This window comes from Akebia trifoliata, chromosome 8, assembly GCF_017979445.1.
Source record: "Akebia trifoliata isolate Shusen 1 chromosome 8, ASM1797944v1, whole genome shotgun sequence".
NCBI lineage: Eukaryota > Viridiplantae > Streptophyta > Magnoliopsida > Ranunculales > Lardizabalaceae > Akebia > Akebia trifoliata.
Window position 1 is genome coordinate 45,162,984 of NC_141382.1, and position 24,128 is coordinate 45,187,111.

Consider the following 24,128-nt stretch of genomic DNA (forward strand, 5'->3'; position numbering starts at 1 on the left):
CACTAACCTCGTCGTCGTCGTCATCGCCGTCGGTTCCGTCTCCGACCACCTTCTCTCTCTCTTCTTCTTTTTCTCCTTCTACTTCTTCTCCATCCCTCACCTCCTCCGCCACCACCACCACCACGTTCTCTCCCCATCTTCCTCACTTCTGTCACCGCCACCGTAGTTGCTGCCGTCACCGTCGCCGTCGTCACCACCGCCACCGTTACCGTTGTTGCCGTTACCGTCGTCGTCGTCGCCGCCGTCGCCACAACCTTCCCCCTCCCTCTTCCTCGTCATCTTCTTCTTCCTCTCCCCCTCCTTCATCTTCTTCCTCCTTCTCCTCTTCTTTTCTCATATTTTTTCATGATTTTATCCAAGTGAAATCAAACAATGGAATTTGATTTTCCAATCCTACCTATTTTCCACAACTAATTTTCCATGGATTTCAAATTCCATGGAAAGTGACTTTCCATGCAATCAAACATACCCTTAGTGTTTTTGACATCTGAATTCCAAGTGAATCTTGAGTTTTTATTCATAAAGTAGTTCCTAAATACATTTCTGCTTTATTCTGCGCCCAAGTTTTATCTATGAATTCGTTTGTTATTATCTCATAAACAAGAGAGGGTGACAGATTATTTCGGACACATTTCACTCTGTAAAATGCCGGATGACACTTTGATAGCCATGTACCAATATGTTTGGGAAAGCTATTATTGCTTATACACTAAAGGTTCCCCCTGTGACCCTGCCCCCATCAAGGGAAGCACATGGTGTTATTTATTTATTTTTTGTATTGAGTGCGGAGAAAATGTTTTCTTGGGAGAATTGATTTCATCTTTCAAGGGAAGCAGATGACGTGTGTAATTGCAGAGAAAATGCTTTCCTGGGATATAATTGATTTCATCTGAAAATGGTAACCCTCCCCCCTTTGCCTCCCTTACAAAGATTAAAAAAAATAAATCATGTCTGCATATAAACACACAATATTTAGTTTATTTCCTTTCAAAGGCAGATTTTTCCAACAAAAGGTCTTCTCTGATGCATGAATCACACCACATAGCTTCAATGAAGATAAATTTTTATTTATTTATTTATAAATAAAATAAAATATTATTTGGTTGTCTAACTGAAAATCAATTGGCAATGAGTGGAGAGGTTCAAAGCTTAAAAAAGGAGACGATGAGTGTCTGTTGTAGGATTAAACTTAACATGACCAGCACTTGTGGGCCGGAATGGGTCAAAGCACTTGGAGATATGAATTGGGTGAAGAGGAGGAGAGAGAGACTTATTTTGATGTCATGTTAAATTTGAGGAGTCAACTCAAAATCAATTGACAATAAGTGGAGAGGCCAAGAGCTTATAAGGAGAGTAAGTAAATAATAAAGCTAAGTTTAGCATAAGAATTATTAGAGATTGATCTACAAGCAAAAGATGACAAATGTGAAAATTTGAGACCAACGTACCCATCAGAAAATAAAATATTGACATAAAAAGATTAGCTGAACACACTCTCAAATATATCCTCAAAAAGCAAGTAAAGGCCAAAAGAGGGGCAGGAGCCGTTTGTTTCATTTTTTATTTTTTTTCTAATAATTTAAATTTTCTTAAATGAAAACTGAATAAAAGATAAGGTTGCTCGGCTTTGCTAGCCACAGCCCACAAGGCATTCATTTACCGATAAAACGAAAAACTTCAAAAAAAAAAAAAATTACCATTTAAATCTCTCTCTATCTCTCTCTCCAAAGATCCCAAAATATATAGAAAAAAAAAAAAAGGCATGGCTATGGCCATGGCTAACACTTCCAACTTCACTATTCTCAACTTTACAAATCCATCAAAGCATCTCAACTCCTTACACCCTTTTATTATCTTCGGTTCTCTTCACCAAAATAGACACAAGGACTTCTCATTACTAGCTTTGGCTTCAAGCTCTTTCTCCCCCTTAAATGTAAACTACTTAGAGAGAGAATTCAGTGACCACGGAGTCAGTTTCACTGGAATTGGTGAAAGCTATGTGATGAGGATGGGATTAGATAATGGAAGCATGGCCAACCTGATGTTGCCAAGTGGCTTAATCACATCATACAAGGCTCACATGTGGCATGGGAGCACACTTGAGGTTCTACACACAACAGTCACAGAGGGGGAGGAGGAAAGTGGTGCAGTTGTTCAAGGAGGATTGTCCGTGGGTTTCACTTGTGAAAGTGAAGATGGGATTTCATGGTCTCCAAGCAATTGGATTCTTCATGATGTGAGAGGAAGTCCTCAGAATTTCATTCAGGCCTGTTTACTTTTCATTCTCTCTTCACTCTCATTTGCTATATATTTTGATTGAGAACTTTCCAATAATATAAAAAAATCAAGAGGAGCTTGTATTGCCACATCAACTCTTTTTATCACAAACAAAATGCAACAATATAAAAGCCTGGGTGCAGATAGTAATTCTACTTTATTAATTATCACACACCCTTTTCATTTCTCCAAAGTTCTTCAATTTGGGTTTCTACCTCTAAATATATTGGTTATGAGAGAGAGAGAGAGAAAACATCTGATGTTATTGCCAATGCAATTGCCCCCTTTTCCTGCTGATTTTGAGAGATCTGATATTGGCACCCCAACTTTTACTTATTTCACTCCAATTAAAATGAAGAAAATAAGTTAATGGTTGAGAATGAATAAAAGTTGGGGCGCCAATAGAATCTCATTAGTTTTTGCTAGATTTCTATTTTGTGGGTTTAGGATTTATATAGGCCTAATCATAATTGTAAACAAATACTGAAATTTTGAACGAGATGTTTTGTAATGTTAAGATTATAATGTGAGCCAAACCTTAGTAATGATGTTTTAATCTTTAATTGGGGTGTAATAAATAATTTAAGAAATTGGGGTGTAATAAGTAAAAGTTAGGTTCCAATAGCAGCTCTTTTTTTCTTTTTTTTTTTTTTTTTTTGGTTGAAAACCCTCATGTGGTGTGTCTATATCCTCATTTGATCCATTAATAGGTGTGTTAAAAGAAAAGTTGGTGCAGCAATATAAGAAAATATTGAACTTTTGAATGCAGGTGGAGCTGATGAGCAGTAATTCAGAAGACAAGGTAGAGATCAAATACATTGTGACACTTCAACCAGACTTCCTAAGATCAGAAATTGTTATTTCTAACTCAAAATCTTCATCACTCCAATTAATGGGATCTATTATAAGCCATCTAGCTGTGAGCACCCCTGATGCCGCTTATGCTGTTGGGCTAGAAGGCTCGAATTACTCCACCAAACAACCGTTCATGTCTGATTTCAGCATCATTCCTCGAGGAAGTAAAGCAACAGAGAATGGTCAATCTTGGGGTGGGCTGTTGCCCAGTTGGGGTAGAACAGATCAGAAGGATTCTTTTGAATCAAAAGGGAGTGTTAGTGAAACCGAAGAAATGGAAGGTGAAGAGAAAGATAATTACTCACAATTGACTGAGAAAATGTGCAGGATTTACACCAGTGCACCTCGAAATTTCACACTCATTGACAGGGTAAGTATTCCATTCAAATAGGTTTTTAATCATTTTCGGCTGAAATTTATTTAGAGCAAGAATTGCATTAGCCATGCATGTGGTAAATGAAATTGGGTTGAAACCCATCGGTTCTTGATTCCTAATCCGGGGTCCATTCTCTGTTAGAAACACTGCAAATGAATTTGGATGGTCTTTACATGCCATTATTTTTGAAAATGCAGATTTATGAAGAGTTTCATTCTTGTTTTGTGATGAAACAGGGGAGAAGGAACTCAGTTGTGGTGGGGAGAGATGGATTCGATGAATTGTACATATTCAGCCCTGGTTCAAACCATGAATCGTACGGAAAGTATGCTTATATCTGTACAGGTCCTTCAGCCATGCTGAAACCAATCATTCTGGCTCCTAAAGATGTGTGGAGGGGTGGACAGTATCTACACAATCCAAACCTCTAAATCATACAAAGAAAAGATTGTTTGTGGGAATCTCTAATTTAGAGTAAGGATGATAGTCTTCACTTGGTCCACTTTTTTTTCCCTGTTTTTCTCAATTCGGGTAAGTCGAAAATTCTAAAATCTAAACTTAGGTTTCTATTACAAATGGTTAAGATCAAAGGTGGTTATATAATCAGAAAGAAGCACCAATACTATGATTACTTCTATTATGCAAATGAAATCCATGCTAATAGAATTTATCTGGATAATTCAAGATGGGCGCTTTACCGTATCAGATAGATCTATTTAGGTGCAAATACCATATCCACATCATATCAATTCAATGAACGTATCTGGGTATCAGATATTGCACCCATTGTGAAGTATCAATGTAGCATAGGACCAAAGAGATTGCTAGAGGCGAGCCACCGTGGACACTGAACTGAAAGTTTAGCTAGGATGAAGTGGAGCCCATTAGAAGAACATTATTGTATTGAGAAGAAGCAAATCTGCTAAATAAGACAAGCAGACAGCCAAGTATCACCAACTTGACTACTAATGGAGATTAAAGCCAATGAAGTTCTAATTATCTAAAAAATAAACACTAGGGGGTCAAATCTTGAACTGTAAGATTAGATAAATGCAATCACAACTCCATTTACGTCATAACTCAAACTGTCACACTTGGTGTCACAACCCTTCAAATACATACAAATGCAATAAGCGTTGATGCCAAACAATGATCCTTTATAACATAACATCTCAATGAAATTGAGGATAATTATTTCACATCATAGAGTGATAGACATACCACACAACATCAAGAAATCTGAAATTCCAAAACACCTTGTTGAGAGTGGTTGGCAACCCAACAACAAGAGAAAACATAGAGCCTCTGTTACTTCCTCATTTATCTTCATTACTTGTTCTCTCTGAAATTTGAAATTACCCTTCAAATCATTGTTTGTAGTCTAAATCACCATCAAATCTTCTCTACCTTCTTGGCCTTCACAACAGGATTTGCCTTTGCTATGGAATCCTGGCCAGCACTTCTGTAGTCGAATGAGCACTCGTGCTTCTCCGCGTACCGGTGACCAGAGCAAAATGTACCCCCACAACGACACTTGAACCCTGTCAATCCAACCCGTTTCCGACAAGCCGTACAACGGTTCGGCGGCTGCTTCACAATCTCCTCCTCTGATAATGGTCCCCCCTCAGAACTCAGACAATGGGTTTCTTCCACCTTATGTGTCCCTTCCACAAACAGTTCAAATTGCTGAGAAGAGGATGTTGAAGGCATCTTCTTGGCAACGGGAATGGCAGAAAATGCCTTCAGTTGTTGCTGCTTTTGTTTCATGAAGAGATCCCTATAACACTTGGAACATAGGTTATTAGTGACAGAACTTCCAAAGAAGCCACATTTATTTGCACACATGATTGGACCTTCTGGTGCTTGACATTCGGTCTCCTCTGTTTCTTTTTTCCAGCTTTCTTGTGCCATGTTCACCGAAACCAAGAACAAAACCCAACTAACACAACACCCAGAATAGAAAAATTAAATATTCAGAACTTCAAAAGCTAACCCTCTCTCTGTTCTGAATTTACCTCTCTTCTGCTTAGGTCCTGTTGAACAAAACCTCAGAATTATGTACGATTAAACAGTTTGATTATCAGATGGCCCAATTCTTGATAAAGAACATTAGACTCAAAGTGCTTATCCTTGAGCTTTTCCTCATCTTCAGGACCTAAATTTACAGACAAACCCTTAGAACAAATCAATAAGCAGAAAAGGAAGGAATCAAAATTCTCAAAATTAAAGAAACATTAATCTTTAAAAAAACGAATAATCTAATTAACTTCACAATCTGACGATGATCGCTGACCAATCCAATCATCAAATATGATCAAATAGGAGATAAATTATGGTTACCTAAAACATTAAAAAGAGGTTGAAATTTTCATCAAATAGACAACCAACCTTCAATAACAAATCAAACTTGAACAAGATCAAGGACAACATCCACAAGACGGGATTTTTACAAAAAATAAATCAAATTTCTCAAAATCCAAACCATCTAAGGTTATCAGAGCTGGAAAACAACACAAAAACATTGACTTTTTTTTTATTTATAATTATATTTAAATGAAAAAAAATTCGAATTTCCGAAACCTGTATAGAAACAGAATCTCTTAACCTTTTTCCCTCAATCAGATGTCCAGAAACAAATCTTGGACAAAAGATCTACGGAGATTCTCGAAACATAGATTCCAGTTCTCTAACAATTAAGAAAAATCAGAGCTTCAAACAACCAGGAATTTCCCGAAACAATCCGATCTTTCCACCCCAAAAAAAAAAAATCATAATTTTCTTATTTACAGTTCGAAACAAATCTTCAGAACCATCCGAAGAAATCGAGTTACTAAATTATGAAAAGAAGAAGAATAAGTGACAAACAAACAGAAAAATAAAAATAAAAACAACAATCAAGAGAGAGAGAGAGAGAGAGAGAGATGACCTAGATTTGCAGAAACGAGAACGAAGACGATCGACTGTCCAGAGAGGTTACAGAGATATTCTCTTCTCTCGTGCTATGGTTAGGAGTCGGGGCTTTAAAGAGACTAGTGTGGCTGTTGGCCTTTCTTTTTCCGAAAGACAATGGAAGAATTTTTAATATTTTTATTTTATTTTAAAGATTCTAAATCTTTATAATCAACCTATAATAATTTTTTTTTTAATTGAGGAATATTATAAAAATAAAAGATTTTATAACATTAAAATAATTATTTATAATTTATTTAAATTGATTTGGAATAATTATCTGGTTGGAAATGAAATGACTTAAAAGCCTCAAACCAACCCAACCTATAGGTCCATGTGTCTTGAAAGCATCCCAAAATGAGTATTTTTACAAGAGACATGTTACAGTGACTCAGCAGAGACACATGGGACACTTTGATGTGTATAGGCTTCGTTAATACATTTTACTCGTATCTCGAAAAAATGGATCTATGAGCTTGTAGAGTCACCACGTCAAGATGTTCGGTGTGTCCCCACTCAGGTCACTTCAATTATAATATTTTTTATATATTGAAAAGTTTATAACATTAAAATAATTATTATTTAAATTGATTTGGAATGATTGGTTTGTTGGAAATGAGATGGTTCAAAAGCCTCAAACAAGTCATCTAGATATTGGTATTGATGGGGAATGCTACTTTGGAGATCCCTAGAAATCCTATATTTCTATTGGTCCATGTGCATTAAAGAGATCCCAAAATGAGTAATCTTGTAAATTGGAGATGAATTCAATGTACTTAGACTAATAAGAATATGTGATTTCTTGGGATATCAAAACTAGGAGGATCCTTTGTAATAGGTTTTTCTTGTAATTCCTTATAGTAATTTTGAACGATTAAGATATCACCAACAAAAATTGAAGAGTTTAGTGATCATTCATTTTCAAAACTTTTGACTATAAATCGAAAAAAATCTTTTTATAGATGTTTTATTTATTTATTTATTTTTAAAATCTGATCCATACCCCCAAGAACTAGAAGATTCTGGTGTTATTGATTTTCGAACTGATCCAATCAAGTTAGAAAATCATTAAAGACCCTCACAACATCTAGATCATTACTAAGGAAAATTATAAAAAAGGATTATTTTTTAATTAATTATAATAAAAAAGTAATAAAATTTTAAAAATTAAAAAAATGCTTATTAAAATGCTGGACTATGAAATCGTTAGAAAAGCGTTTTACGCTTTCCTCAGTGGACATGACATTTAAGAACAATTCTTTCATTATCAGCTTAGTAAGATTTCAAATCATACTAAAAGACATTGAACTCAAATACCAAAAAAAAAAAAAAAATTGAAAAATATAATTTTTTGGGACCTTGATCCAAGGTTTTGAAAATATGCAGTTAATGAACTCCTTAATTTAAAATTAAAATTCAACTGTAAAAATTAACATTTTTAAGTTTTAATTTTTTTTTAAAGTTCATAGAATTTTGTCATGTACATCTTTGCAACATTGGATCAAGATTTTGGATGCCACAAGTTGCTCAACGACCCTTAGTAACATTTCAAATCTTACTAAATTAGTAAAGCTAACCTTACTCTTTTTAGTACTTAAATATAAAACAAGCCTAACACATTCAACGATTTGCGAAACTTGACTGTTCAACGTGCTAAATCTTTTTCAGTAATTTCATAACAATTAATATTTTTTTGATAATTAATTTAAAAATCAACACTCTTTTAGAAATTTACGAGGATTAGAACTTACTCAACAAACAATTGCATGTAGGATTTATAGTTACGATTGTTGTTCATCAAGATTTTAGTTGTCGGCTCCCCGTGTCATCAGCTTATCAACTTCCTTGATCTTTAATTTGGCATTGAACCAATCTTAGTCCTCCCACACCATCTACTTTGTCTTGTATTTTTGGGTCTCAGTTGTCACACCCAACCAAAAATGCCGTATACTAGTGTTACTTCGAAAATGCTGCTATCTCACAACTTGGCATGAAAGTGTATAAGAACCATAGTTACTTTTTATCGAGATACAAGTCAAAAGGCATCTATGATTCCTACACACTTTCACGTCAGGATGTGCGATATGAGATACAATCTTGAGGTTACTCTAGCATGACTATCAAAAATTCTTCTATCCTTGACCAGCAATGAAAAGGTGTTACTATTTAAATTTATTTTATCAATAACATTCTTATATATTTAAAAATAAATAAAAATCCCTAAAATAAAATCAATCTACAGCCCCCTAATGAAATAATGTGTGGTCATCATCTAAACAATTCCTATTCTCTCTTTTTTTTTTTTTTTTCCTTCAATTGGATTCCATTCTCCTTCATTATTCTCCACTCTTTTCAAATCCCTTCTCATCTATTCCCTTATCATCCATTCTTTCTCTTCCTTTGGTTTCCTCCATCACCACTTCTTTACATTGTGGTCACTTCAGATCGGACTTAAAACGAACTTCTAATTATATAACGATTGAAGGTAAACACTTCGATGTAAATTTCTCAAGCTCATTGTGAGCACTAAATACAAAATTTATAAAAGGAAGGTAACATTATTATTATTATTTTTTTTCCCAATTTTATTGATGTCAAAGGATAAAATTTATAATTAAAAATAGAATCGTGATAGTTTGACTATCCCATGTGGCATACTCAATCTACTCTCTTGACATAACAAGTTTGGGAATCGTAGATCTATATGCCTCGAGATACACAATCTCATTTTCCCATAAAATTGTATATCCCGAGATGTACATATCTACAGTTCCCGAACTTCTCATGTTGAGAGAGTCAATTGAGTGTGCCACGTGAGGTAGTTAGATTATCACGATTTTTAAAAATACTGAACAATTTATGATGAAAGAGAATTATTGAACATTACATTTCTGTTGAGGTGTAATCTCATACACATAGAGTGTTTCCACTTTTGTAAAGATGTTTGCTTAATCACAAGCATGTCAATCGGATGGATTTAAACTTAGAAGGAAGCAGGTCGATCGAAGTAAAAACAAGTAGGTCAATCAGACGAAATTTGTCCGTTAGCGACTCCTTTTTATATATAGAGCATAGATAATCGAATTATTCAAAGGTGAGGCTAAAATCAAAATATTGTTTGACAAGGTGATATTTTTGGCATTTTAAAATAAATATTAATATTTATTTTTATTATTCACAAAAAATTATTAGATATTGATGAAAAACCCAGTCAAGTCGATGACTCCAATTGATGATTTTTCGAATTGACTAGAGTTGGTTCCATGAGTTTCGGGTCGAGTCACCTCAAATCTAATCTGGGTTATGTCAACTTGATTGATTTTGAATTGACTTGACAAGCTTTAAAACAATTATAGAAACTAAAAATAAGAGGAAAAAGGGAAAAAAATCAGATGGATTTACTGGGCAGACCTATTTGTTTCAAATTTTATTACAAAAACTCTATTACTTTATCAAGAACCGAACTTTATAAATGAGGCTATCATGAATAACTGAATAAGATTTCAAATATTATTAAAGGTCGTTTGACCAACATGGATTATCAAATTAGTAATCCAACAAGGCAGCTTTCTAAATTTCATGGAAAAATAAAATTAAAAAGAAGAAAAACAAAATTCAAAATCATATCCTCTTTTCTACTGATTCCAAATTTAAAATAAAATTTTAACGATGAAAATTAATTTTTATTTTTTCAAAAATTTAGAATCTTGTCCTTTATGACCTTGTAGCATTAGATCATTTATTTATGCTACAAATTGACGTGGTTAAGATCCACTCCATGGTTTGTTGAGCAATAAATAAACTGCATCAAGTTGAGTTTTATGACGTGGATCCCCACTCCAAGGTTTGGTGGGTATCAAACTTGATAAAGTATGGTTCTCTCATAACTCTTAGGTTATGTTTGGATTGAGAGAGGTGGAGAGAAGAGACACTCATTAAGCGAAGAGAAGAGAAGAGAAGATAAGCTCAATTTCTCTCCACCATGTTTGGATTGACAGGAGAGAAATTGAGGACAACTTTGAAAATTTTAAATATATTAAAAGAGATATAAGAGTAGAGTTGGAATTATAAAATATTTTTAAAGAGTTTTTTTCTATTTTTCTCCACTTTTATAGAGAAAGAAAACTCACATTTTTTTCTCCCCTCCCAACTTAACAATCCAAACATGAGATATGGAGAGAAACTCATTTATTTTCTCATCTCTTCTCTCCATTTCTCTCATACAAACACAACATTACGGAGATTTTGTAATAAAATATAGATGCTTGATAGCTCCACACTCCTACTAAGATTGTAAGAGTTATTTCCCTCCAAAAAGACAAATGTGGCATGAGAGATAAATGAAAATTTAGGCTAGTTTTAACATGAGAAACTAATGAAGGGTAATCTTCGCATAAAATTAACAGAAAATTTTGTTTCAATGTGAAAAACAAGTGAATGACATAATTTTTTTTTTGTAAATATCACCAACAACCTTTGTGCTTTCAGCCAATTCACTTGTCTACTATTTTGTAGATATCGAACTGTCATTAAACTTAATTGAGTCAACGAATTTTTATATTTTCAATAAAATAATTAATTTTTATTAATTTAAATATATACTATTTAAATAATTTATTTAAATTATTTGTAAATATAAATATTTTTAAATCGAGTTAAACAATTTATCTTATCCAAGAAGAGATGACATAGTTGAGTTTACTTGACATAAGAAGGGGACGAGAAGATATGAACTATTGAGTTTCAAAAGCAAATAAATAGAAATAGTATTTTAAAAATCGTTCGAGGTTAACAAGTTTTTGTAATTTAGTGATAAATAATTTTTAATTATTTAAATATTAATTTTTAAATAGAAATATGATCATGTAACTTAGAATATTCTAATTAATTGTTTTCTTCTAGAAAAAAATTAAAATTTTATGATGATCATATTCTATTTCACCATCTTGTTTGAGATAAGATGACTCAAACAAATCAACTCAGTAGTAGTGTGGAGAGATGTAACATACCAATTAAAAAAATTAATGGGTCTGTTTGAGATGGGATGAATCAGATGAGTCAACTTGGTAGAATATCGTATTTTAAAAAAAATTGGATGGATAGAAAAGGGCTTAGGTAGAATTTTAAGGAAATTGGGTGTGAAATTTTCACAATACCCTTAACTTATTTGGTATGACTCAAATAGAAAAAAAAAATTCCAAAATATCGTTTTAATTTTTATGTCAAAAGTACCTTTCATTAGTTTCTCACATTGAAATTAGGGAAAATTATTAAAATAAAAAAAAAAATCGTAAAAAAAAATCGAATTTTTTAAAAATTATCGATGAAAACCTTTTTCTACTATTTAACGATCGAAAATAATTTTCTCTCTCCAATCAAGATTGTGATCGTGATCAAGATTAAGATCATGATCGTGAGATATTGATCTTGATTGTAGAGAGAAAATTGAAGAGAGAAATTGGATAGAAAAATCTTCGGCCTTTTAAGGGTCGAAATTTTCTCTCTTCAATTTTTTATTACTAAAAATGCACGAGAGGAGAGAGAAAATTATTTTCGGCTGTTAAACGGTTGAAAAAGATTTCCATCTATAATTTTTTATAAATTCGATTCTTTTTGCAAATTATTTTGTTTTCGTTTTTGTTTTTTTAATAATTTCCCCCAATTTTTTTTACTTATCTCTTATGCCACAGTCACTTTTTAGAGGAAAGTAACTCCTACACTTCTAATAGGAGCGTGAGGCTATCATGCCTCTAAAATGCAATAGTACACATGTTAAGATGCATTAAATACACCCTCAAAATTTATTTTCCTACCAAAAATGCCCTTACTTTATTTTTTATTATATCCAAAATGGGAAATGTTCAGCACCCTAAGTTTTACCACACACTTTAACAAACGTTTTTTGTCCTACATGGGTTAGAAGTTTTGGAATGAGCTGATTTTTGGTGAGGATGATCTCTATGATTAGAAGATCATCCTCCCCAAAAATCAGCCCATTCCGAAATGTTTAGCCCCATGTTTACACGTTGAAAAATCGTGCACCGTCCATTTTTTGTAAATCAATTTTGATGGGGTTAGAAGTTTTGGAATGAGCTGATTTTTGGTGAGGATGATCTCCTCACCATAGAGATCATCCTCACCAAAAATCAGCTCATTCCGAAACTTCTAACCCATGTAAGACAAAACGCGTTTGTTAAAGTGTGTGGTAAAACTAAGGGTGGCGAACGGGACCCATCCAAAATAGCCTTGAATACTTATTTCGAGGTGTATTTAATGCATCTTAACGTGTGGGCCCATGTTGACGAAATCCTTTCTAATTAGCATCCCTTGTAGATGCTGAGAATCCCAACATCTTTCTGTCCATTTTTCTTTGGGGATGAGAATGGGAATTTTGCGGGACAACATACCAAATGATTCACATAAATGGTTCTATCTTCATTTATTGCATATTTCAAAGGTGATTAAACTCGATCTAGACTGTAAAAAATTGAGCGAATGATGATAGAAGAAGATAATGGAGGGAGATGGAGATTAGTATTGGAAAATTGAAGGACGAAGTAGGATCTTCGATGGATATTAATCAAATCGAATATATAAATATCAAAATCTTTTTTGAATTTGATTTATCTTATCAGATGTTCGACAATATCCATTTTGTATACAATATAAATTATGTAATTATTATATTTAATTGGTTATTTTGATATCTGAAACCATATCTGTTGATGATTCGCATATAATATTTTATCCAAATTGTTCAATATCTTAAAATTTTGAATAATGTTCAAATATGCATTCTTATTGAATTTGGATACTCGACTGTTCATTGAGAGGTTTGGTTGGATGTGGGAAGAGACGAGGGGTAACTTGTAAAGGATGAAAAAATTGAAGGAAAATAGATTATGATCCAATGAGGATGAATTGTACAATGTTGGATCCCATTCTATCCAGACTAGACAATATAGATTGATTTGATTTTAGAAAAAAAAAAATGCTAAAATGACTTCCTACGACACTATGTTGAACACTACATTTACCATTGATGCTTTTCCTCAAGATAAGAGTGAAAAGCATGTATGGTTGTTGTTAGATTATCAAGAGGATGTATTATATTAAGTTGCATGTAGAAGCACCAAATCAGTATAGGATTATATCAAATTGTTAGGTTAGTTAGAGTAGTTATAGACGGTTATGTAACTTACTCGTTTTCCTACACCCGTTAATTTTTTTTGATAAACTACATCTTTTTTTTAATCCTTTTTGAATGGGATCCATTCAAATTGGGATGTCTACAAGGTACAATCTTGAAGTCACTTCAACATTATTATAAAAATTTGTGATAATATGATGCCTCTTATGTCCCCATCACAAAATTATAGGTCATTTGTCTCGGGATACGCAAAAACATAAATATTTTTCTTATCTATCCCAAGGCATTTGATATATGGTTCTGTAATGGGGGTGTAGGGGCCTTAGTAATCTCTCGTTTAATTATTGAAAAATTCACAAATATTTTCAATTTTTTTTCGATGAACATATTATTCTCTGGATTATTGAATTATTCTGAATAATTCATGGATTTTAAGTTTGCAATGAATAAAACGTATTTTTCTTTTACGATTTTTTATAAAATTAAAAAAAATAAAAATAAATACTACTATAACTTATTGTAAGTTGTGACGTGTAATACAAGTCAATTTTGAAGCAACCATGCTTCAAATTTTTGGAGAAATCTACTTTTTTACGTGATAAATGTCTATTTTATTTAAAAAAAAAATAATAATGACATGACCTATATTTATTTGATTACACCTAAAATTTTTAAACTACTGATTTTTCTCTTGACTTTGATTTTTTTTTTAAAATCAATGGAATAATAATCTCAATGTCCTTAAAATAAAATAAAATTTAAAATTTTAATATTTGCTATATTTCAAATTACTAGCAAGGGTAAGGGCGATTTTCATAGAGAGGGGAGTGTCATATTATCACTGTTTCGTTCCAAATTTATAGTCAAAACATTTTGGAGGAGCAATTAATGTTGGAGTGACCTCAAGGAGACATCTTGATGTGGTATTGCGTGCATACTCATAGATGTATTTCTTTGAGATACGAGAAAAACGTATCTACGGACATGCGCGCCAACACACCAAGGTGTACCGTGTGTCCCACTGAGATCACTCCAGCACGACTCGAAATGATTAAGGGAGACCAAACAGACACATTATGACCCGACGAGATAAATGAGTCAATTTCTGTTTCTCAGCAAAATCTCCATTTTTTTATATTAGAATTAATGATTTTCGGACGCCCCCCTCTGTTAACCGCATCACATAATCGTAGATCATTTGTCTCGGGATACGCATAATGACAAAGATACGCACTACAGTCGATGAAGATTAACTTGTCAATCTTCAAATTTCAGAAGTAATCGCCATTATTAACTGTCTGAAACTCAAAAAAACGTAGAACAGTTGTTCTGCAATGAGAATTGTGGGATTTTTCATCGAAAGCTCCATAGTACCTGTTGAAATTCTCAAAATCACTCTCGAGAGCTTCCAAAAGAAGTTGAAAACTTGCTTTAGAGATCTGAAATGGAGAATCAGTTAAACAGAATTTTACGGTTGGATTTTAACCATAGTAGTTCTGAGGATCGGAAAAAAAATGGAAGATCTGTGTTTTTCACTGTCCACTAATGGCAATTTTGACTTTTCTATAGTTTACAAGATGAAAAGCGAGGATTTTTTATGCTACAGTTGTAATATCTGACATTCTCTGTAAATTTCATCTCTTCGACTCTATCCAGCTTTGATGGCTGAAAAGACATTCACATTGGCCATTAACAGCTCTTACTGTTGTTTTTATCTTTTAGAAGAACGAGGTACCGAAGATGAATTAAGATGGAGATTCATCTCAGCAATCTTTTAAGTTTTCCAGATGGATTCGATCAAATTCTCCTTTTTTATTTATTTTATTTTTTTATTACAATAATTACATCAGAAACGTTTCGAAGTTGCAGAGGGATTAAGATCAAATCTGAATATTTGATGCAAATTTACAGTAATCGGGAAAAGTAGGGCGAAAAGGTGAATCACTAACAGTAAGAAAAGGGAAAAAAGTTAGAGTTTTTGGTGTCAGGAGAGAGGTGGGTGCGTAGTACGCTCAAGAGTAAAGTGTGTGTTGACTGCTGAGCTCTAATGGACAGAGAAGCCACCCTTCACGTGCTTCTGCCTATAAGAATCTCTCCTCTCTTTTCTTTGCTTTCGTACCTCAAAAAAATTTCTCCTCCATTTCTCACAGTTTCTCTGTAAATCGTTAGCTCTTGCTCTGGTAAGTCCTTGTCGGTATAATTAGCTCATTCTCTTCTTCTTTTGGTTCTTCTTCCTTTTATTTATTTTAAATTTTTTGATGTTGCAGTTTTGAAATTGAAGCTTTTTAGTAAGTAAAGAAAAGAAAAAAAGAATGGTGAAAAAAAAGTCTCTTTATGTCTTTATCAAGAGTGAAAATGGAATTTTAGCTAATAAAGCAAGAAAAAAATGAGACAGCCTTGACTCTTTGATGGCTATTAATTCTGTGGGCTCTTCTTGTTGTATTGATTTTGTTTTGGGGAATTTTGTTGTTTCTGTATCACGTGATTGTGATTTTTTTTCCAAATTTTATCATTTTTTTTTCTTCTACTGCTTTACCGTCACTTCAAACACTTGTTTTTTTTTTCTCAATGGTTTTACTGTGGTATTTGTTTTAGGTTCAATGTTTGATCTATAAAGTTAAAAACAAGAAAAAAAGAGAGAGAAAGAAGAAGAAAGAAATCTCTTAAATTCTATCCAAATGTTTATTTCTGCACATTCAATTGGATAGGGTGAATGATGAATCCCTTCAACACATGGACTGAGACTGTAGACTGTAGCTTAATTGATAGAAAAGAATTTGGTCTTGTGGTTTCCATCTCAGCTCATCTACCATGAAAAACTGCATACATTGAACGAACTTTGGCCAAATAATTTTGGCTCAATCAGGTTAATTCTACAGTTCTACCCTCACTTTACAGATGGGTGTCGATGAATTCTTACCAAGTTATCATTTTTCTGCATTTTTACTCAACATGCATGGTGTTTTGTAAAACATTGACGAACATGGGAAAGGTAGGGATGACGTGTGGGGCTTTATTGGGAAGGAAGGTGGGTTGTAGAGAGATGGGTGCAAGTCCAAGAATTTTTTTGCATTGAGTTCTTTTTTCTGTTTTAAAATCTCATATTCTTTGAGAATTCGACATCAAAGCTTCAACCATTTCAGTGCAGATCTGCAAATATCTCTGCCCAAGAACAGAATTTCAGTAAAAGAGAGAATTTTGGTTAAATCATGGATCCAGAATTTGGGAAGTGTTGGAGTTCTTCAAAGGTTTGCCCTTCACTTTTTTCTCTCAAATTTCTTAGATCTGATTCATATTTTGGATGATTTCTATGTTGATTGTAGATGTTTCAAATTGAAAATTGTGTAGAGAGTTGTGCTTCCATCTTAGTGGAAACGGGTTTTAGTCCTCTAGAAATCAGCAAATTTTTTTTTTTATTAGATTGAATTCGGTAACTTTTTGGTGTTGTAGGCTTAGTTTTTCTGATTTAAATGCTTGGAAATTTATACACTGAATTGAATTTCAGAAGGATTCTTGGAAGACAATTTTTCTGTTAGCTTATCAGAGCCTTGGTGTGGTGTATGGGGACCTGAGCATTTCCCCTCTGTACGTTTACACAAGCACGTTTGCAGAAGACATTCATCATTCTGAGACGAATGAGGAGATTTTCGGTGTGCTTTCTTTTGTCTTCTGGACTCTAACTCTAGTCCCTTTGTTCAAATACGTCTTTTTGGTTCTTCGAGCTGATGACAATGGAGAAGGTAAGTTTTAGAGCAATTGAAAGATATTTTAATCATCCACTATTCCAATGTAAGCCCTTCATGTGTGGTTTTACAGGTGGAACCTTCGCTCTGTATTCCTTGCTATGTAGGCATGCCAAAGTAAGCCTTCTGCCCAACAGGCAGGTTTCCGATGAATCCGTCTCTACATATAAACGGGATTGCCATTCAGAGATGAAAAACAGTTCAAATGTGAAAAGTTTTCTTGAGAAGCACAAGAGCTTGCACACTGCTTTGCTAATCTTGGTTCTGCTTGGTACCTGTATGGTAATTGGAGATGGAGTGCTCACTCCAGCGATTTCTGGTATTTTTTCCATGCTTTACAAGGTCTTATTTGCACTGGTTTCTCTTCACTTTGCTAATTAAGACAAATTTCAACTTTTTTGTCCAGTTTTCTCTGCAGTATCAGGTCTGGAGTTATCCATGTCCAAGGAACACCATCAGTGTATGCTTCTCAGCTTTTACTTCTGGGGATTTTCTTGATTTTTGATCTTGATATACTATTGTGGATCAATTGGTAGCTTTTAGGGCTCTAGTTGATTGCCATTTGAAGATGAAGGTCCCTTTTGAGTCTGAATCTAATACATAATTAGTAATCTTGATGGGGCAAGAAGAGCAATATAATGAAATGTAGATTTTAGTGATAGCTAACCTACATTCTTGCATCCCACTGTTCAATTGGACCTGAAATTATGGTTTATGTAGTTGGTGAAACTTTACAGCCTGTAATGCTTCTTTTGCAGCTTGTTTTGTGTTATTTGCTGAAATTTCGTCAATGTTCAAGCTATATATTTAAGGTTAGGAGTCATGCCCTTCAGTTCATTTAATTCTAGCCGGGCATGAGTTTGTTGGCTATATTATATCTGTTTGTTACCATCATCAAAAGAAAAGGCTCTAAGAAACATTGTTTTTTGATGCTTTATTTATGTCTATGTATCTAGCTCTAGATAGAGTAGAATGGCGAAATAGGATTTATGTTTTTGACCACATTTTTTGTGCTAATTTATAGATGAGGGGATGACGATATCTACATAGAAAATGAAAGAAAAAAAAAGGATAAGAAGGCCCTCTTAGTCTATCTGGACCATATAGTGACTGACAATAGACTCCAAGTTGTTCAAATTGTGGTCTGAAATGGTCTCATCTTGTCCTAATCTTGTATTGGTCCCATCCCTTTTATGATAGGAAATTGGTGGAAAGTTTATTACATGGGATGTTGGCAACGAAACCCACTTTATGGACAACTGGGAAGTGCATCTAGTTGGAGCTGATTTGCAGTGAGTAACCAAGAAAGAAGTAATAAAGGATGTTATTTTATTCAAATGAAGTTTATTAAAAAGAAACATAAAACAAAATTTAGTGTTGTATTCACATATAATACAATATCACCAATCAGATAAAATTCATAATTTGAACTTTTTTTTTTCCTGGAAACAAGTAATATTTTACTTGAAGATAATGTCTGTAATCATTTATAATTTTTGAAGATATTTTAAATGCTTTGTCAATGGAACTTATTAGGTTATTTAATCTTATCATCCTAGTTTTGTGTGTGTTATAGGAGAACACTATCGTCCCTCAAATATGGACATTGATTTCCTCGCTCAAGCAACAACTCATGATAAATTACAAGAAATGCACTCATAATTTAGATTGTCTAATGAGCATGTTAGTGAATATATTTTCAATTTGTTATCCTAGGTACCGTGCTTGCATGACAATTATTTAGAAGATCATGTGTCCCAAGAGTACTTCAGCACTAATTTCACAGGTTGCTATTCCGTAATTTTGCTAGATTTTTTCAGTGTCATAGATTTGTGGAGAGAATTGTTTTGTTATTTGTACCTAACTCTGTGAGAAACTACGAGTATTTGGATGAACAATTGAGAATGATAGCCAGACCATCAACTGTAATTAGTCTTTTGATAGTGATCTTTTAGGTTATATCCCTATTTGCAGATGCTGTGGTTCCGATCACTTGCTTCATATTAGTATGTCTATTTGCGTTGCAACACTACGGTACACATCGGGTCGGGTTCTTTTTTGCACCAGTTGTCTTGACTTGGCTACTGTGCATCAGTGCCCTTGGCTTATACAACATATTCCGATGGAATCCACATGTTTATCAAGCTCTTTCCCCATATTACATGTACAAGTTCTTGAAGAAAACAAGGAAAGGTGGCTGGATGTCTCTGGGTGGAATTTTACTGTGCATAACAGGTAACATTGGAAAACACATACTTAACTGGACATAGTTTTTTCGTGTTGTTGAAGCTATTTGACAGTCCTATTAAATAAGGAAGAGTTCCAGTCATTTGGGAAACAGATAATATGTACAATGAGTAGCATTGGCTGCAACTACCGCCCCTAAACGAAGCCATGGATTGATCCCTCCTAGGAGATCTAAAAAATGGTCAGCAAGATCAAAAGATCTTTTACACATTAGATAATATTTTGAACCCTTCTTTTCCTCACCCAATGGAATGGCTGGAATGAACCAATCAGGTCCGTCTTTGGTGCCAAAATTTCATTGGTAGGGTGCACGATACCCTTGTCTGGGAATTTTTTGCTTCTGAAAAACTAAGTTGATAATTTAATATAATGGAAAATTCTGCTTTCCTTCACTTATGACACGAATCAACAACCAATAAGCCTTAATATGATGTTCGACTGTATTTACAGGTTCAGAGGCAATGTTTGCAGATCTTGGCCACTTTTCATACACTGCAATCCAGGTACTATATACCATATTTTTTTTCTTCTTAATTTTCTTTTTCTAATTTCAATTGTCAGCAATGTCTTATTCTTTGTCCAACCGCAGATCGCCTTTACCTTTCTGGTTTATCCAGCACTGATTTTGGCATACATGGGTCAAGCTGCTTACTTGTCAAGGCATCACCAACTAAAGCCTAGCTACAAGGTTGGGTTTTATGTCTCAGTTCCAGGTATATTATTTTGCATTCTTACATCCTAGGTCGTTGTTCAGAATGTAGTACTTTTTGTTTAAGAACAAGGAAAACAAAAGAAATATACATGATGGCAATTTTGCATGACATATAACTATCAAAAGAAAAACAAAATGGTGCATGACATATTGAATGGGATAGTGGCATTTATAAATAGCAATTTGGCATCTGGCCAATCACCACAAGAAACAAGCAAAATCGATGAATAAAAATGGAAACACCATAAAAATTGCGATGGATACTTCCTGGCGTAAGACAACACTGCTTCATAAATTTGACACAAAGATTTATCATCTTCAAATGGTATTGCTATATAGCTTTTATTTTCTAGTGTTAGTGGTAGTTAGTTTGGTCATATGGAATTAGGTAATATTTTGTTTAGGGAAGCAAAACCACAGTATCGAAACAATTGATGAAGGGGAAGCGATGCCCACTAAGAGAAATAGTCTGGTTTTGATACAAAACCAGAAAAACCTGCAAGAAGATTCAGATTAGTCTTCTTTGCAAGTGAACTTTAGGGAACACCAAGGGCTAACCAATTTTAGCAAAGTTTCAAAAGCTATCAAAATATTGTTTTCTTACATGTTCTCATAACCAACTATATATATAAAAAAGGTCCTAAAACCTAAGTTAAGAAACAAAGCCTAACTATTCATCTAAAATAACATAAATATTTTCCTTATAACACCTAAAATACCCTTAACGATGTACTTAAACTTTCAGTATACGTTTGACATCCAAAACTTCAGAATATGCCCAAGTTTTAGTACTAGATGTAGATCTTTGAACAAGCTTTGCCATAAATCTGATGGCTTCCCATTCTTTTGTCTGAGTAAAATGTTATGTTCATTATAAATTAACAACCCCTAGACCTTTGGGATTTGAGAACATGGACCTCTTTTTCCTGCATTTGTTCGCCGAAGCTTCATAAGACTATTAATCTTTCATCTTTGTACAAGATTTAAATTTTTGATTGCATCAATATGTTCATATCATACATGTTTATATTAAAAGATACTAGATCATTGAAATGTTTTTCAAGACCAATTTTTTTATTTTTTATCTTTTTCATGTACCCACCAAAGAAATACGTGAGAAATTGCATACTATGGTCATACATACTTGGCAGAGTCCCTACAGGGTGATAGAATACACTCATTCGACCCTGAGCATAGCCAGGTCAACTTGGCTGAGACCAAGTGGTAGGGACTTGGTCAAGTAGGCAATAGTGTTTCCAGTGAAAACTCATATTTGGAAATAAGTGTGACACAATGAAGTTTTTGGTTGCAGAAATTGTGAGGTGGCCAGTGCTGGTAGTAGCCATCCTTGCTTCTGTAGTGGGAAGTCAAGCAATTATCAGTGGGACATTCTCTATTATCAATCAGAGCCAATCACTTGGTTGCTTCCCAAGGGTCAAGGTCATCCACACTTCTGATAAGGTACATGGCCAGATCTACATCCCTGAGATTAACTGGATGCTCATGATCCTCTGTGTTTCTGTGGCAGTTGGATTCAGAGACACAAAACACATGGGGAATGCATCAGGTACACACTTCTTCTATTTATGCTCACTAGTATCCCAATTTGGTTCACTCTTTCTTACTTTCAATGCACGATTGATGCACACATCTCCTTCTCAAATCACTCATTCGTAGAAGGAAGAAGAGTTGAGATTATTGACAGATTTCATTTCAGCATCTGCTTTTGTTCATCAAATTTAATAACACTACATTTTTTTTTGTTGCCTATTTCAGGTTTAGCAGTAATGACTGTAATGCTTGTAACAACATGCCTCACTTCTTTGGTCATCATTCTGTGTTGGCACAAGCCCCCTATTTTGGCTCTTGCCTTCCTATTGTTCTTTGGCTCCATTGAAGCTCTCTACTTCTCAGCTTCCCTCATCAAGTTTCTTGATGGGGCATGGCTCCCCATTCTCCTAGCCCTTATCTTGATGACTATTATGTTCATTTGGCACTACGCAACCATCAAAAAATATGAGTTTGATCTCCATAACAAGGTGTCCTTGGAGTGGCTTCTAGCATTGGGTCCCAGCCTCGGTATCGCCCGTGTCCCTGGCATTGGCATAGTGTACACTGACCTGACCTCTGGAATCCCTGCCAACTTCTCTCGCTTTGTCACTAACCTTCCTGCCTTCCACCGTGTGCTTGTTTTCGTCTGTGTCAAGTCCGTACCTGTTCCTTATGTGCCCCCTGCTGAAAGGTACCTCGTGGGACGTGTGGGTCCTCCAGCTCATCGGTCCTACAGGTGCATTGTCCGTTATGGGTACAGAGATGTTCACCAGGATGTCAACTCATTCGAATCTGAGCTTGTCGATAAGCTGGCTGACTTCATTCGGTTCGATGGGTCTCGGACCCACGGCACAAACTCATGTGTCGAGGTGAATGGCTCCCACTCTGGTGGATCAACAGGTGAGTATAGATTGACTGTGATTGGGACGGTGGCTTTTTCTGGCCCACCAGCTTACGAGATCGAGGAGAATGTCCAGCCGGCAAGTGTGTCACTTGAATTCCAAACAGTGGATAGCGTGACAGATGTGATTGAGATGGAACCCATTAGTGTTGAGAGAAAGGTAAGATTTGCTATTGACGACGAGTCTGAATGCTTCGAGATTGATGAACATGTGCGGGAAGAGCTAGAGGAGTTGTGGACAGCTCAACAAGCTGGAACCGCGTTCATACTGGGGCACTCGTATGTGAGGGCGAAGCAAGGATCATCATTCTTGAAGAGGGTGGCTATTGATTTTGGGTACAATTTCCTGAGGAGGAATTGCCGGGGACCAGATGTAGCTCTCAGGGTACCACCCGTATCTCTCCTTGAGGTTGGCATGGTGTACGTTGTATGAGAGCAAACGTATGGCTTAGCACATTGAACCAGTGTTATTCGTGTGTAGGATATGAAAACTTTCAACTTCCAAGCGATGCCATGTTTACAAATCAATTGGCACGCGTTCTTACAAAAATTCTAATTGCTCCTCCAACAGATGTCACGCAGATTTCTAATAAATTCGTATTAACTATCCGATAATTAGTTGTTTTTGTGGAGTAACTGATTTTGTCAAATTTAGCTGGTTAGGCTATACTTGATACCTATTCAGATTCTTGCTTATAGGGATCGTATAGATTAAAAGCTTTCAATCACGATGAAATTTCAATCCATTCTGACATTCTTGATCTCATAATAATGTTAGAATTGACTGATTTACATCACGATGAGTATATTGGATCTTTAAAATTAAGATCATGCTCAAGTAACATTAAAATGTGCTAGAAAATAATTAAGGTGACTGGTATTAATTAATTTGAATTAAACAATATTTGGCAAATACACAAATCGAAATAAAGCTTTATGGAAAGAACTAATCCAGTAGATAAAATTACGAGTGAATAGAAATCTGACTGCAGTGATTTTGTTGATGATAAAGTGACAAGTAATATAACAACACAGATTGAAGCAAATCCGAGGCATGTGCTGTGCACGTTGTACTAAAGGAAAATATCGTCCTGACCCTTGTGCTATTCAAGTTGATTGTGATCTTCCACTCGAGATTCAACAGGTAATCTCCGCTATCAGTACAATAGTAGAGATCTAGAAGTCTGAGAGTACTCCAGATGCGTATATAATAAGAAGTTTAGACAAACAGTTGTTATTTTCTGAAATCGATACAAAGGTTAGACTAGTAGACCATTAATAGAGGAGGTCCCACTACTTGTGCTCAAGTAGTCAAAATAACGGATCACTAACTTTGAGTCAACAAGGGTAAAAAGGGAAGGAAGGAA

The 24,128-nt window shown here is 34.6% G+C and overlaps 3 protein-coding genes across 9 annotated transcripts; 2 read left to right on the plus strand and 1 right to left on the minus strand.

Moving 5' to 3' along the window:
* The first annotated feature begins 254 nt into the window (after positions 1-254).
* Positions 255-5,500, plus strand: NDF5 (NDH-dependent cyclic electron flow 5). Its single transcript, XM_086452586.1, has 3 exons — positions 255-2,266; positions 3,047-3,502; positions 3,745-5,500. The coding sequence occupies exons 1-3, from the start codon at positions 1,763-1,765 to the stop codon at positions 3,937-3,939; spliced, it is 1,155 nt and encodes a 384-aa protein (XP_086308712.1). The 5' UTR covers positions 255-1,762; the 3' UTR covers positions 3,940-5,500.
* Positions 4,551-6,590, minus strand: LOC147397117 (zinc finger A20 and AN1 domain-containing stress-associated protein 6-like). Of its 2 annotated transcripts, XM_086452588.1 has the most exons (3): positions 6,435-6,590; positions 5,524-5,663; positions 4,551-5,447 (listed from the first exon to the last, which is right to left on the minus strand). In XM_086452588.1, the coding sequence occupies exon 3, from the start codon at positions 5,417-5,419 to the stop codon at positions 4,901-4,903; it is 519 nt and encodes a 172-aa protein (XP_086308714.1). In that variant the 5' UTR covers positions 5,420-5,447; positions 5,524-5,663; positions 6,435-6,590; the 3' UTR covers positions 4,551-4,900. The 2 variants fall into 2 exon arrangements, with proteins under 2 accessions (XP_086308714.1, XP_086308713.1); XM_086452587.1 differs by having other exon boundaries at positions 4,551-5,663.
* An 8,826-nt stretch (positions 6,591-15,416) lies between these two features.
* KT2 (potassium transporter 2) lies at positions 15,417-23,376 on the plus strand. 6 transcript variants are annotated; one of them, XM_086452592.1, is made up of 10 exons: positions 15,417-15,787; positions 16,756-16,855; positions 17,113-17,347; positions 17,424-17,669; positions 17,757-17,810; positions 19,325-19,585; positions 20,048-20,100; positions 20,187-20,310; positions 21,622-21,876; positions 22,086-23,376. In XM_086452592.1, the coding sequence occupies exons 2-10, from the start codon at positions 16,817-16,819 to the stop codon at positions 23,192-23,194; spliced, it is 2,376 nt and encodes a 791-aa protein (XP_086308718.1). In that variant the 5' UTR covers positions 15,417-15,787; positions 16,756-16,816; the 3' UTR covers positions 23,195-23,376. The 6 variants fall into 6 exon arrangements, with proteins under 6 accessions (XP_086308718.1, XP_086308719.1, XP_086308717.1 ...); XM_086452593.1 differs by having other exon boundaries at positions 15,773-15,787; positions 16,751-16,855; XM_086452591.1 differs by lacking the exon at positions 15,417-15,787 and adding an exon at positions 16,111-16,473 and having other exon boundaries at positions 16,751-16,855.
* Positions 23,377-24,128: the final 752 nt, after the last annotated feature.